Source organism: Galeopterus variegatus, unplaced genomic scaffold, assembly GCF_000696425.1.
Source record: "Galeopterus variegatus unplaced genomic scaffold, G_variegatus-3.0.2 Scaffold1140, whole genome shotgun sequence".
Taxonomy (NCBI): domain Eukaryota; kingdom Metazoa; phylum Chordata; class Mammalia; order Dermoptera; family Cynocephalidae; genus Galeopterus; species Galeopterus variegatus.
The window spans coordinates 187,465-203,070 of record NW_007727251.1 but is presented as its reverse complement, the minus strand read 5'-3'; the positions used below and the strand labels follow the sequence as shown (position 1 = coordinate 203,070).

General features: G+C 40.3%; 1 protein-coding gene across 2 annotated transcripts in view; it reads right to left on the bottom strand.

Annotated features, from left to right (window-relative positions):
* Nucleotides 1–205: 205 nt before the first annotated feature.
* ZBTB2 (zinc finger and BTB domain containing 2) overlaps nt 206–15,606 on the bottom strand; it is a 24,315-nt gene continuing 8,914 nt past the window's right edge. The window contains exons 2-3 of one of the 2 annotated variants that reach the window (XM_008575119.1): nt 8,221–8,406; nt 206–2,962 (exon numbers count right to left, since the gene is read on the bottom strand). In XM_008575119.1, coding sequence (XP_008573341.1) covers nt 1,591–2,962; nt 8,221–8,406 — 1,558 coding nt within the window. In that variant the 3' untranslated portion in view covers nt 206–1,590. The remainder of the gene's footprint in view (nt 2,963–8,220; nt 8,407–15,606) is intronic. The other variant, XM_008575120.1, reaches the window with a different exon arrangement.

The following is a 15,606-nucleotide window of genomic DNA, read 5'->3' as shown; positions in this document are numbered from 1 at the left end:
TAATCTTAATCTTATAACTCAATGCAGTTATCAACATTTTCATTTTACAAATGTTGGAATTTCCACTCAGGTTAGGGGAGGTGCCCAAAGTTCTGCAGACAAAAGGAAGGAGGTACAGCAAGAAAATGACTCCCCATGCAATGCTTTCTATACTTTCCCTTCCTGCATTTCTTTGGGTAGACAAATACATAAAGATAAAATCATATACCGTTTAATTAAATGTTTATTCAATGAAAGGATGTATAAAAACTTACAAATCTGAGAACTCAACTATACATGAAATAGGATGATGGGATATTCAGTTTTTAACATGTACATACAGTATAGCTATTAACTCTTCTCCCCCTTCCCTTTCCTCTTGGGTCCTTATTTCTAGCTCCTATTTTATCTGTGAGGCCATTCTGTTACTGGCCTAAGGGAAGATGAATGGATAGGTTTTACCAACAGAGAAAATTTCAGATGTTAAAAAAAATTGGAGAATAAACATCAAAATAGTAAAGTTTTTTTTTTCCCCAAACAGCAGTTGGATTTTTTGTCCTGATTTCTCTTTGCCACTTTTGATGCTTCAATGAATGTTGCCAGTAAACTATTAGCATTGACTTTTTTAGTCATTAAAGTTACAACATCTTCTGCTCATAGCTCCCCCTGCAGGACGCATATTCCCAGACCCTTTCCCCTGCGATGTACACACTGATTTAAAAGCAGCCGGCTGGTGCTAAAATGAATTACCACAGGCAATTGCTAGAAAATGGCATTCCATTTTCTATTCAGAAAGACAATCTATAGAATAGTACTTTCAAATCGGATTTTTAAAACAGACAAGAAACTTTTCAGAAACTAAAATACAGCATTTTGTTGTTGTTCAACTTGGAAGGAAGCCAGCAGAGATAAGGCATGTGCATTAATTCACCTGTTTATAGCAAGTATCCACACATTTTCCCTTATGAACACACAAACTCACAGCTTGTCACGTTTTACCCCCAAATTAAGATTGCCATCACATTATTACTTTTTCTCTTTTGTGTTTTGTTAAAATAGATTTCTTAACTAATGATTTTTCTCAACTGGACATAATCTCAAAGGATGCATTCTGAAATAAGACACCTGGAAGATAAATACTAAGAACGTTTTCTAGGGTTTAAAGTTTCCCCATACTTTCTAGGTTTTGCATAGTACAGAGCCCAGCTGTATCTCTAAGAAGCATGCTGCATTTTTTGACAGTTTGAGAAGGAAGACTCATTACCCGGGGAAAGTCATAATTTTAGCTTACCAAATTGCATTCTAGTTGTTTTGTTTTACTATATACCCTCATTAGTTCCAAGTATGCTTTTAAATAATCTACAACTTCTCAAAAATCGATTTTACTTTGTAAGTACTACTGACCATTCTCTTTCCAATAGCCCCTGAATTAAAGTAAATATATTCCAGGTTTATAATGCACAACACCTTTACAGAAGTGGGGCTGGAGACTGGGGAGAAGGAACAGGGACCTGTTTGTGTCATGCCATGGAGAACTACAGTTCTGAACTGGGGGAAGGGAAGGAAGATAGTCTTTGTAAAAATGACAGTTTTTTAAAAGATAAGTCACATTCAGTCTAATAGCACAGTTTCCTGTTCCTTTTTGATGGAAGCTAACACTGGGTGGTCAGGTTCCGTTACTTCTGAGTCCCCACTGCCCAGGAGAATGGAGCGCCCTTCGTCTAGGGCAAAGACGTCCGAGTTCTGGTTTTGGCATGAATGCTTAACAACCTCGTTGGGTGTTGAGAAGGTCTTGTCGCACAAGTTGCATTTGTAGGGTTTGCTGGTCTGTACCAGCATGTTGTCCATCTGGCTACCTTCCTCGAACGTGCACAGTTCTAGCGTCTGCTTGTCCACCACGGTGTACGTGTCGATGCTCTGGTTCAGGCACACGTGGCGGGCAGCCTGGTTGGCCCTGCAAAAGCTCTTGTCACAGGTGCTGCACTTGAAAGGCTTCCCGGTGTGTATGTACATGTGCTCCCGCCAGTGGCTCTTCTGGATGAATTTACGTCCGCATATGGTGCACTCATACTTGCGCCGCTTCACCTCCCTCTCCTGGTCGGCCTGCTCCAGGTTGTCGATGTCTGCGATGTCGGAGGGCGGCGGGGTTTCCGACTGCGGCTGCCCGTCGATGATGGGCGAGTCGGAGATGTGCTGCAGCTCGCTGTCACTTACCATCCCGGCTTCAGGCACTTCCATGGTGTCTTTGCCGAGGTCGGCTGCACTGCTGCAGAGAGACAGGGGGACGCGGCTCTCTCCCTGCTGGCTGGATGTGAAAGGTACTCCTGTGTGAATCTGGAGGTGCTCCCGCAAGCTGCTCCGGAGGGTGAAGCGCCGGCCGCACAGGTGGCAGGCATAGTACTTTGGGAAGCTTCCGTTCCTCTTCATGATGCTCGGCTTGACGTGGGCTATCGTGAGGGATGCAGGCTGTTCATCAGAGGAAGAGGCTTCTAGATTGGTCTCCTCCCCGGAAGGAGGGGGAGGCACAGGAGTGGAAACAAGTTCTGGAGACAGAGAGGTCTGCAGTGGGTCCGAGGGAGTCATATTTGTCCGATTCACCTGGGCCAGATTTGAAGTCAGCTGAGACATCTGCGAGGCCTCAGGCACCTGCTCCTGGCTCATTCTGGAGGGCTGTGGCCTTGGCTCTCGCCCAAGTTTTTCAGGCGCTGAAGCAATCTTGGTGGCTTGCCTCAACTGATGATCTGCAATCTGAATGCCATATAAAGAAGAAGCCAGAGGGAACACCTGGTCGGGATGAGAAAAGGCACCCTGGCTGGCGAGGCTGGCTTCCTGGATCAGGGGGTAAGCATGTAGAAACTTGATCCCCTGTTCTAATCGAACAGGATCAATAAGCTGAGGTGCCATCTTTCCAGTGTACATCAAATGTAAGAGATAGCTGAAAATATCAGGCTGGATGTCAGTTGGTTTCAAACGGACACACTCACTGAAAGAAACAAGTAAGGAAATCTGTAAGTAAATACCAATCGGTACCTCAAATGATAACAAAAAGCCTGAAGAAAAAAATGGACACTTAAGTGACACAAAAACAAATGAAATGAGACCATTTCCTATTTCTGCTAGAACCACTGATCTAGCAGGTCTTTTAGCTAAAGGCTTAGGGTTCTGTATTGATCCAATCTAGAGCTCAGCAGGACATCTTTTAAGGTAAGTCAAACAACCTATCTGATTAGAAAGTTTTTTCACTTGTAAAACATGGGGGAACTACGAAAAGAGAGGAATAAAACCTAATTCTGTTGGTGCTATGCGGCCATCTCCAGCAGAAGGCTGAAGCACTGTAGGAGAGGGGAAGAGCAGGGAAGGCAGGCCACTGTGCTGGCATTGCTGATTGCACTGAAAAGGGGCTCCGGACAACTCTGTTCCTCCTCGAGTGTAATCATCAGCATCAGCCCTGCTGCTGGGCTTTCTCTCATTCAACTGCCTTTCATTCTCATTTTACAGGTAGGGTCTGAGGCGCAGAGGGGCTACTACCTTGCTCAAAATCAGAGTTGGTAAGTGGTGAAATCGGGAATTGAATCTAGGTCTGTCTAATTTCAAAGCCACCACACCAAGATCTTTCAGAGTATTGAACGATCCTGTGGTAGATAAGGTACTGAAGCAGTTGGTGGTGATGGAGATTATCTAACTTTTAGACTCTACTGTTTGCTTCATTTCAGAAACATCATCCTGAACAAGTAGCAGTAATGAAGAGGCCAAGAATCCTTCCCAGACCATCAGTAATGACAGGAATTCTAATGCATCCTTAGAAATCAATGAGGTACATATCCACATATCATGAGGTATATGTTATTGTCCCCTGAGTGAAAATATTCTGTAGACAATGCACTTTCAGCTTCAAAGACAGCTTCCTCGAATACCTCTAGAATTTATAATTATTTTTGATTGTACCAATTCTTGGAATTATAACTTTTTTTTGCTCTTTTAGCAACGATGTTCATTTTATTAACAAATATTTTTCAATATGCCAAAATATTAATAGCATATCCTGCCCTTCTAAATTTAACATTTAATTTCACTAAAAACAAGAAAAAAGTGACTATAACAGCAATTTGCGACAGATTTGAATAATTATGTATTACTATCAATGTGTCAAGAAGACTGTATACAAATAATGGTGTGAAAAATGTCTGACTCTAAAGTATGGAAGTCAAAGAATAAAAGTAGAACATAAAAACTAGCATCCTTTTGACAGTACAAAGGGAAGAATACATGTGACTATTTTTCTTTTAAAAAAGACACACAGATCATTCATATCTTTATTTGCAGTCTTCTTACATTCCTTTAAGGAGAAAAGCAAATACAGATGGTCTTCCCTTTAAGCACAAGAGGTGTTCCAACATTACCATGTGTACAGTTATAGCATATTGAGATTCTCTGGGGAAATTCAATATTCAGAAGAAAGCTTCAGGGGGTTATGTATGGGGAGGAAGACCAGTAAACAATCAACTCCCAAGTGAAGAAATGCCTAGAGGGGTCTTTCCAGGATCAGGCAGAGGCCTGGAAAACTGGGAATCAAAGACCTTCAGAGATGCAAATCATGCTGGACTATCAGGCACCTTTTGTCCTCAAGCAAGAAAGAGAGGATAGAGTAAGTGAGCCCTCTAGCAGACTCCCCTCCCCGCAAAAGTAGAAGAGCAGAAATTCAATGGAACGCCTTGTTTTTTAGCACCGGTGAAAGGTACTACCCAGCAGATGCCCTTTCTAGAAACACTTTGGCCTTAGTTTTGTAATTTTCTTTCATTTGTTGTTGGATAGGCTGTCCTGTCTAACTCTTGTGAACAGTGACTCTAAGCTGCTCAGATTCTAAAGAACTCTATGCAGTCTCTGATGGCAAAGAAAGGAAGGATCCAAAGAGAAGGCCTCCAAGGGGCCAGGCAGCACTGGTGACCTGCCAGAGACAGGAAAGTAGCCAGTCCCTGGGGCTCACAAGGGGCCCTAGGGCCCAGGGCGGTCTCTAGACTCTAATTTATTTTGGTTTATTAAAAAAAATTTTTTTAAAGCATAAGCACATGTGCATACTTGTCCACACACACACTTAAAAAACTGGTGTAATTTTTCCGAGTTCCTTATGTCACATTGCAGCCAACTCCATCGTTGACTGCATTACTCCCAGGCAGCCTGACCTGTCTCTTCTCTCTCTCAATCACTCAGCTTGCTGCAGGCCAGACTCTGGTGATTTCCCACTCCTCTGGGAAAGACATAGCTCTCTACAATATAATTACATCTAAGGGGTTTGATCTGCAGATGTCTGTTTGACATAACACTTTTATGTAGGAAAAAAATGAATATAGTCTTAGTACAGCTACAAGCCCTTCTGTGTAAACGTTCATGGTAATTTCCATTTTCAATTTTAGCTTCACTAGAACTTTAAAATAAAAGTCTCAAAGGACTTTGAAAATAAGGATTTTTAAATAATGTTAAACACTATCAGAAGGTTTTACTTAGCAAGGCCTGTCCCTGAGTAGTTTTATTTTCAAGAGCTCAGAGTCTGCAGTCCTTCCAGATTTAAATTTACCACTTAGAGTAGCATGCCTAAGACAGAGACATCTAGTGGTAACTACAGACATAAAACACTCCCTAAGTTAAACTTGAAAATATTCTGACTGTATTCTCAGTCTACATCTGAGTAGCAGGTGGCAGTTCATGGTTTAAAAGCACGTCCCTGTCTTCACCCTGTGTTTGCGTTGCCTCAGTGAGTTTGAATTCTGCATGTGGGGGTGGGCAAGGCCAGCCACCAGGCAGCAGCCCAAATGGCATGTGCCACCTCTGGTGCAGTAACACACACTATTGCTTATTTGTGTAGGGAATTCCACTACACAAATAATACATTCTCTTGTTAGAAAGGCACTTATTTACAGCCTTACACTTCAGATAAGTTTCCTGCATCTAATTAAAACCCACTGCACGGTATTCTTTCGTTCCTCAAAATTAAGGTCTTCTTTCAACACAATTTAACTCATTGTGTTGAGACTTTTAAATACAAAGCCCCCATCAGCCATGAAGTCTCTAACACCATGAAGTTAAAGGGGACATCTTAGTGCTGCAGGATGAACAACCTCTCCTCCCCCACAATCCTCTTACTTTGTCATCCTCCCCTTCTGCTCCTCCAGACATTTATCATGTGGCTCTTTTATTATGTGCAAAAACCTGTTCTACTCTGGTGTTCACAAAGGTTTGTAAAACCCAGTCTCTGCCCTCAAGAAACTTACAGATGAGGAGGGAAGTACACAAATAACAACACAGGGAAGATGTGTAGCTCTTGTAAAATGACACAAATAAAGTTCTATGAATGCTGAGAGATGAGGTCACTTGGATCATTTTGGTTCACTTGATTGGGCAGGGGTCATGGATGAGGTGATGTGTGAGCTGGGATTCAGGGTGTGGGCAGGACACCAGTAAAATGTGGTCCAGGTGAGCCAAAGCCAAGAAAGCAGGTCAGGCCAAGGTGAAGATGAGGGGCGTGGCGTCCCAGAGGGGCCCAGTCAGAGAGGAGGCTGGAAGGAGGTCAGGCTCCAAGCCTGCGGGGCCTTGAATGACAGAATAAGTAGCCTGTATGTTATTTTGATATGCAACGGGTATCCTCTAGGTTTCTGATCAAAGGAATAACACAATCCAGCAGGTTTCTGATCAAAGGCACACCTCAATCAAAGCAGCGTTTAGGAAAATTAATCTGACAGCAGTGCAGAAAATGAATGATTAGGAAATGGAAGTGAGAAAGTGGAGGAAGGGAAGGACAAATGTGAAACAGATTTTGAAGAAAACATGATTTGGAGACTGATAAGATGTGATTTGAAAGGGATTTTAAGCTTGGGTTACTCGATGATAAGAAAATAGGCAAGTCAGGAGAGACTTCAGGGAGAGACTTAATTCAGTTTTAGACATGCTAAATGAGATAAAAGGAGATATTCGACTCTAAAGGCTCAGCAGGCAGCCCAGGGCCTGGGGAAGAGAGTTCTGGAGAAAGAGATCCAGGCCAGCACTATAAACTGGAGTTTCCAGCAGAGGCAAGATCTAGGAAAACAGATAAGCATCCCATGCTAAATGAGATAAAAGGAGATATTCGACTCTAAAGGCTCAGCAGGCAGCCCAGGGCCTTGGGAAGAGAGTTCTGGAGAAAGAGATCCAGGCCAGCACTATAAACTGGAGTTTCCAGCAGAGGCAAGATCTAGGAAAACAGATAAGCATCTCTGGGAGAGTGCACAAAGCATAGAGAGCCCAGGACCACAGCTCATGGAAGGCCTGGGCTTAGAGGGCAGAAGAACAAGGAATGTTCAGTTATAAAAACGTGGATGACCCGCCCGAGAAGGAAGAAAACAGTAGCAAATGCTGCAGAGGATAGGAGGACAGAGACTGAGAGAAAGGCAGTGGTTTTGATGAAGGGGTGACCTTCGAGAAATGATTTCAGAAGAGTGAGGGGGTGGAAACCACAGTGCACATGGATAGGAAGAGTGTGGGATGAGGAAGGACACAGACTACCCTTTTAAGAGCTTTCACAGGAAAACAGAGGCGAAGCAGCCCCATAATTCAAGTAGGCAGTGATGCCAAGGAAGTCCTGATCCCTCAGAAACTGGGGGGAGGGGGGCTGAAAAGTATAAAATAAAAACTATCGGGTAGGATCTGGGAGCATGAGGGAGAGAGGAAGATTATTTTCCTTAGGCACAGAGAGGTCCTTTTCCCTAGGATAGGAGAGATGGGAAGGAAAAAATGGAGCAAAGACATGGAGCCATTTTAAGATAGAGAAGAGGTAATTGGGGGAATTCATGCCCTCAAGCTTCTGATTAGAGTAGAAGACAAGAATAAATATGAAGTCAGGGAGATACTTAGGGGACAGGCTGGAGGAGTGAGAGAAAGGGATTAGATAACGAGTCCAGAAAAGATTACTGATAGAGGGTCCACTGAGGTCACGTGGCTGCCTTGTAAGGGAATTGATCCTGACTATGTAGGTGACACTAGTGAGGGCATTTGGAGGTGGAGGGGCTGCATGGAGCAAGCAGGTCTGGTGACTGTCAAGTGCTACTGAAAGCATGAGTGACCACGATGGGTAGGGGACAAGTGGAGTCAAAAGGGAACTGGGCGCCTAGGAGCCTAGGGAGAGGTAGAGAGACCCATGGTCTTGATGAGAGCAAGGAACAGGGAGGTTAAGAAGTCTACAGTCATTAGGTTATTATCAACCACTTTAGTTACCTGGTCTGATGGACAAACAACATCTTAAAGTAATTGGAGAATGAAGCAAGAACTGATTTGTGTGCCTTGAAGTATACATCGCCGATTGCAACCGTGCAGTCACACAGGAAACCAAACTCTCGCTGAGCGTTTAACTGTTGCAGTAGAATAAGTCCATGGTTGGCCAAATCCATTTTTTTAAAAAATCTGCAAAGCAAACAATTTTATTTTTAAGAAAGGTGATTCAAATAAATATGTGTCCTTTATAGTCACCAATAGTAATGATCATAGCTAACATGTCATCATAGTTAACATGTCAGGAGCTGCTAAAATGTTCATAAATTAACTCATGTAGTCTTCATAACTAAACTCAAGTAGTTTTGTCATTACTCCCATTTTACAGATGACATCACTTAGGGTAAATTAGGGGGTTATGTGATTTGCTCAAGCTTACACAGATGGTAAGTGGAGAAACCAGGAAATGAACTCAGGTAGTCTGTCTTCAAGCATCAAGTCCTTGAGACAGCTAATATTTCTGAATTGTGAAGTCTTTTAGTTTAAGATCCCAAATGCAAAATCTAACGATCCATCAGCATTTGTCAAATCTTCCATAATCATAGATAAATTCAGGTGCTGGGGCAGGATCACAGCAAGGCAAGGTAAAAGTCTTACTAAGTTTGGGACAATTTGCCAGCTCCTACTGTGTGCACATGCCAGCGACTGGATAGCTGACACATCCATTATCTCTTTGACTCTTCACACTGTGTGAAGAAGCAGGATTGATGCTCTGCCTCCTTTTTTTGTGGATGAAGAAATAGGTTTTGAGAGGGATAAGTAATTTGTCTCAGGCCATCTAGCTGGAAGGTGGGAGAGTCAAAATTTAAATCTGAATGTTCTGACTCCAAATTCTATGATTTTCATTACTCATACTTCACCCAAGCAAACCACTCTTGCCTGAATCTGTATACAGTAGAAAAGCTATCTGATATTGCCTGGCTCATCCAATCACTAGGCTGCTCCTTTTCCACAGTCAAACTACATTTATAAAAGCCTACTACACATAGATCAACATTATACCTAACATTATACTTAGTGGTGAGAAAGAGTGGGTGCTTTCTCCCTAAGATTGGGAACAAGGCAAAGATGTCTGCTGTCACTATTCAACACAGTAGTAGAAGTACTAGCTAGTACAATAACACAAGAAAGGAAATAAAAGGCATAGAAATGGGAAAGGAAGAAATAAAACTGTCCCTATTTGTAGATGACATGATTATAACATAGAAAATTCCAAGGAATCTATAAAAAACTCCTAGAACTAATAAATGAGTTTGGCAAGGTCATAGACATACAAGATAAACAAAAAAATCAACTGTAATTTTATATAGTAGCAATAAACACGTGGACACTGAAATTAAAAAATATAATACCATTTATAATCTCTCAAAAAATGAAACAGACAGATGTAAATCTAACAAACCACGTGCAGGACTTGTATGTTGAAAACTACAAAATGCATATGAGAGAAATCAAAGATGATCTAAAGAAATAGACGTTTATGGATACTACATTTATGGACAGGAAGACAACATAGTAAATATATCAATTTTCCCCAAATTGATATGTAGGTTTGACATAATTCCTATCAAAACCCCAGCAAGATTTGTTTCTGTAGACATAGACAAGATTATTCTAAAATGTATATGTAAAGGCAAAGGAACTAGAATAGCTAAAACAATTTTAAAAAAAGAATAATAACATGGGAGGAACCAGTCTACCTAATTTCAAGATGTATTATATTGCTGTAGCATTCACGACTGTGTGGTACTGGCAGAGGGACAGACATGCAAATCAGTGGAACAGAATAGAGAATGCAGAAGTAGACACACATAAATATGCCCAATTGATTATTGACAAAGGCGTAAAAGCAATTCAGTGGTAGAAGAATAATCTTTTCAACAAATGGTGCTGAATTAGTTGGACTTCTATAAGCCAAAAAACAAAAACAAAAAACATTGACTTAAGTCTCATACCTTACATAAAAATTAACTCAAAATGGATCATGGACATAAATGTAAAACACAAAACTATAAAACTTTTGGGAAAAAACATGGAAGGAAATCTTAAGGTGCTAGGGCTAGGCAAAGAGTTTTTACACTTGACATCAAAGGCAGAATCCATAAAGGAGGAATTGATAAACTGGACTTCATCAAAAGTAAAAACTTCTGCTCTGTAAAAGACCCTGTTAAGAGGATAAAAAGACAAGCAAAAGACTAGGAGAAAATATCTGAAAACCTTTGCAAACTCATCCTTTGACAAAGGACTGGTATTTGGAATTTATAAAGAACTCTTAAAACTCAGCAGTAAATAATGAAACAATCAAATTGAAGATGTGCAATAAACTTGAAGAGATATTTCACCAAAGAGAATATACAGATGTCAAACACACAAAAGGTGTTCAGCATCATTAATCACTAGAGAAAAGCAAATTAAAACCATGATATCACCACATACCTATCAGGATAGCTAAAATAAAAAAATTTAATGATACCAAATGCTGACAAGGATATGGAGAAACTGTATCCCTCATACATTACTAGCAGGCATACAAAAATGGCACAGCCACTCTGGAAAACAGTAAGCAGTTGCTTAAAAACCTAAACATGCAACGACCATATGACCCAGCAATTGAACTCTTAGACATTTATTCCAGAGAAATAAAAACATATGCTGACATAAAAACCTGTACACGAATGTCCATAGCAGCTTTAGTCCTAATAGTCAAAAACTAGAAACAGGCTCAGATGGCCAGATCACAGTCTTATAACACCAAGGTCATGGGTTTGGATTCCCCATACCGACCAGTTGACAAAACAAAAATAAAAACTAGAAACAACTCAGATGTCCTTCAGTGGCTGAATAGTTAAACACATACGTCTTGTGGTATATCCATACCATGGAAAACTACTCCACAAGAAAAGATGAACTTGTCCATAGCAGCTTTAGTCCTAATAGTCAAAAACTAGAAACAGGCTCAGATGGCCAGATCACAGTCTTATAACACCAAGGTCATGGGTTTGGATTCCCCATACCGACCAGTTGACAAAACAAAAATAAAAACTAGAAACAACTCAGATGTCCTTCAGTGGCTGAATAGTTAAACACATACGTCTTGTGGTATATCCATACCATGGAAAACTACTCCAAAAGAAAAGATGAACTATGGATACACACAACAACTTGGGTGAATTATGCTCTGTAAAAAAAGCCAGTCTCAAAAGGTTACATACTGTATGATTATCTGACATAACATTCTTAAAAATTACAGGAATGGAGAACAGATTCATAGTGATGGAGGGTGGGGGAGTGGGTGGGAATAGCCATAAAAGGGCAACATGAGGGATCCTTGTGGTGACAGAAATGTTCTGTAGCTTGACTGTGTCAGTGTTTCCTGGTTGTGATACTGTACCCTAGTTTTGTAAGATATTTGCATTAGGAAAAACTAGGTAAAGGGCATATGGGATCTCTCTGTATTATTATAACTGCATGTGAATCTACAATTATCTCAAAAAAAAAACCCCCAGTTTAATTTAAAATAAAACCCACTACACATTAATTGGCTAAATTTAAATAAAATGAATTAACTATGCTTAACTTTGGAGTTAGGGAAGCTACTAGGGAGAATGCATTATCAATAAGTTAAAAAAAAAACAACAACCCACCAAAGTAGCCCTACAGCAATTCTTAATCAGCAGGTGATTGGTGATCCCCACGTCCCCTTCCACTGTAGGGATGTTCTGGCAGACTCAGAAATTAACAAGTAAGCCCTAAAATAAACTAATGTAGTGGAATAATACTTAACAAGACTGATCAGATCGCAAGGCAAGAATCCAGGATTCATATTTTGTGTTTTCTACCGAGAGCCATATCCAAGTACGAGAGATAGGAGAGTCATCCAATTTTGCAAGTAATTTGGGTATAAACACATAGATTGCAATCTCATGTAAACGTGAAAAACAATGGTCTGGATCGGTTAAGTTAGTTCCCCAATGTTTTCTTTCTGTGTATGTAAGAGAAGGTGAAACCACTGAGATTAGGAAGGTGAGACACAGAAAAGGCAGAGGGTTCATGATGTAAACCAGAAACACTGTCAGGCTGCAAAGTAACCAGGATTACAGAGAAACATCACTCTAACTTGACCTCCCCCAGGATATAACCTGGAAGCTTGGCTTCTGAAAGTGCCAGAATTCTTCCTTTTCCATCCTACTAAGCTGTCTTTCCCTACAAACCAGTATAATATCCTCTGAAACTCAAGTGTGACGTGCTACCCTATCACGCACTCAACTCTGAACATGCTTACCCACGTGTTCAGACTGCTTCAGGTCCCCCAGCTTCAGGTGTCACATTGTGCATCAACAGTAGCTTCAGGTACAATCACACATTACTATTTAATTATCCCTTAATGATACTGACAAGAGTGTTGTTATTTACAGAGTGCTACGATTAACCATTCATTTCTATACTCTATTCATTTGATTTCACACTAACTTATTTGAGATATTGCTACCCACATTTTATAAAAATGAGTAAACAGGCTGAGAGAGGGTAGGGAGCTTGCCCAAGATTATAAAACCACTAAATTCCAAGAAATGGAATTTAAACTGGGTTCATTTGATTTGTTAGAATATACTCTGTGGAAGTGTATGTGTTCGTTTCAAATCAATAAGAAATATTTTTATTGCTGCTTACTCTGGCCAACACTGGGTATTAATATTTTTTAAAGAATTTTTATCAATATCATTTTTTTTTACTTTCTATGGATTTAATGATGAAGTGAAGCATATTTTTATGTTTATTGACCATTTACATTTCCTCTAGCATTTCTTCATGAGCTTTGCCCATTTTTCCATTGGCTTGTCTTTTTCTTAACAATCTATAAAACCATTTGTATATAAGGAAAATGAACCCTGTGTCACATATGTTGCTAATATTTTTCTCACTTTCTAAAAATTTTGTTTACAAAGATTTTTGACTTATACAATTTTATTTTATTATTATATTTTGGTGGCCGATACGGGGATCCAAGCCCTTGACCCTGGTTTTACCAACACTGCACTCTAACCACCTGAGCTAACCAGCCAGCCCTAATTTTATGTTTTAATGCCATCAAATTTATCAACATTTTGGAGGAGGATTTTGTTCTTACATGATGTATGTATATTATTATCTCTTTTGATACAACAAAATGCATGGGGCGTCCTCTCTTTCCATATAAGTATTCTATTCAGACCATAAGTGTGAAACCATGATAAAGATGCTGAATGTTTCTTTTTAATGGGGTCTGCTAGTTATTTTAGAATCTCAATCTAGGAGCACCTCCTAGATTAGGAAACACCCAGAATATACGTATTCAAATACTGGGAATAATGCATGTGGCGTGACTCAAAGGGAAGTGAAAATAAAAAAAAATGAAAAGGGGGAAGACCAAAGAGAATGAGTCACATATTCAAAATTCACATGGGAGGAAAAACTCACATGGGTCAATTTTTAAAAATCTTACTTTGGTGACCAAAACCCCTTTTTCAGAGAGAAATACAACCCCCCCAGACTCTTCCACATGGGCATTGGCCGGAAAAGACAGGGGAGAGGCCAAGGAGGGCACCAGGAGTGGATTCCACCAGAAGTGCATCATGGCAGCTCCGGCCCGTCCCTGCCCAGCCCCCGGGACTGCCCTTTCCTAAATCTTTTTTTCGTCTTTCCTCCTCATGGCCCCCCCTTCACGCTCATTTCCACAAGGCTTCTTCACTTGCACAAAAGTGCTGTGTAGGCTGAGGATGTGGCATCTTTGTGGGATGGCTCTGCTCAGGCTCCCCTGCTTTGTGGAAATGGCTGTCTGCTCTTGCCACCTCTTTCATTGCTCCCCCGACTGCAGTCAGGCTCCTGTGCCCAACTGCTGAAATGGCTCACCAAGGTCACCAGGACCTCTGTTCCCAGCCTATAGACTTCGCAGCTCACTCAACCTCTCTGCGGCACTTCATGCCCTTCCTCCTGCTTTGATAAATCTTCTGTCTCTGGCTTCCAGGCCACTGCTCTCTGGTTTGTTTCACCTCTGGCTATTCTATTTTAATCTCCACCCAGGATTCCTCTTGCTGGTTCTCCTCTGCATCTGGTCCACAGCTTACTTCTCGTTCAGTGCTACGATTAACCATTCATTTCTATACTCTATTCATTTGATTTCACACTAACTTATTTGAGATATTGCTACCCACATTTTATAAAAATGAGTAAACAGGCTGAGAGAGGGTAGGGAGCTTGCCCAAGATATAAAACCACTAAATTCCAAGAAATGGAATTTAAACTGGGTTCATTTGATTTGTTAGAATATACTCTGTGGAAGTGTATGTGTTCGTTTCAAATCAATAAGAAATATTTTTATTGCTGCTTTTAAGTATATATGTTTATTATAAAGGGTTCAAATATTATGGACACACAAAATGTGAGAGTTGTCCGTCCAACCCCATCCCAACCTGTTTCCCCACTTCTGTAGCTTGACTGTGTCAGTGTTTCCTGGTTGTGATACTGTACCCTAGTTTTGTAAGATATTTGCATTAGGAAAAACTAGGTAAAGGGCATATGGGATCTCTCTGTATTATTATAACTGCATGTGAATCTACAATTATCTCAAAAAACTCTGGCCAACACTGGGTATTAATATTTTTTAAAGAATTTTTATCAATATCATTTTTTTTTACTTTCTATGGATTTAATGATGAAGTGAAGCATATTTTTATGTTTATTGACCATTTACATTTCCTCTAGCATTTCTTCATGAGCTTTGCCCATTTTTCCATTGGCTTGTCTTTTTCTTAACAATCTATAAAACCATTTGTATATAAGGAAAATGAACCCTGTGTCACATATGTTGCTAATATTTTTCTCACTTTCTAAAAATTTTGTTTACAAAGATTTTTGACTTATACAATTTTATTTTATTATTATATTTTGGTGGCCGATACGGGGATCCAAGCCCTTGACCCTGGTTTTACCAACACTGCACTCTAACCACCTGAGCTAACCAGCCAGCCCTAATTTTATGTTTTAATGCCATCAAATTTATCAACATTTTGGAGGAGGATTTTGTTCTTACATGATGTATGTATATTATTATCTCTTTTGATACAACAAAATGCATGGGGCGTCCTCTCTTTCCATATAAGTATTCTATTCAGACCATAAGTGTGAAACCATGATAAAGATGCTGAATGTTTCTTTTTAATGGGGTCTGCTAGTTATTTTAGAATCTCAATCTAGGAGCACCTCCTAGATTAGGAAACACCCAGAATATACGTATTCAAATACTGGGAATAATGCATGTGGCGTGACTCAAAGGGAAGTGAAAATAAAAAAAAA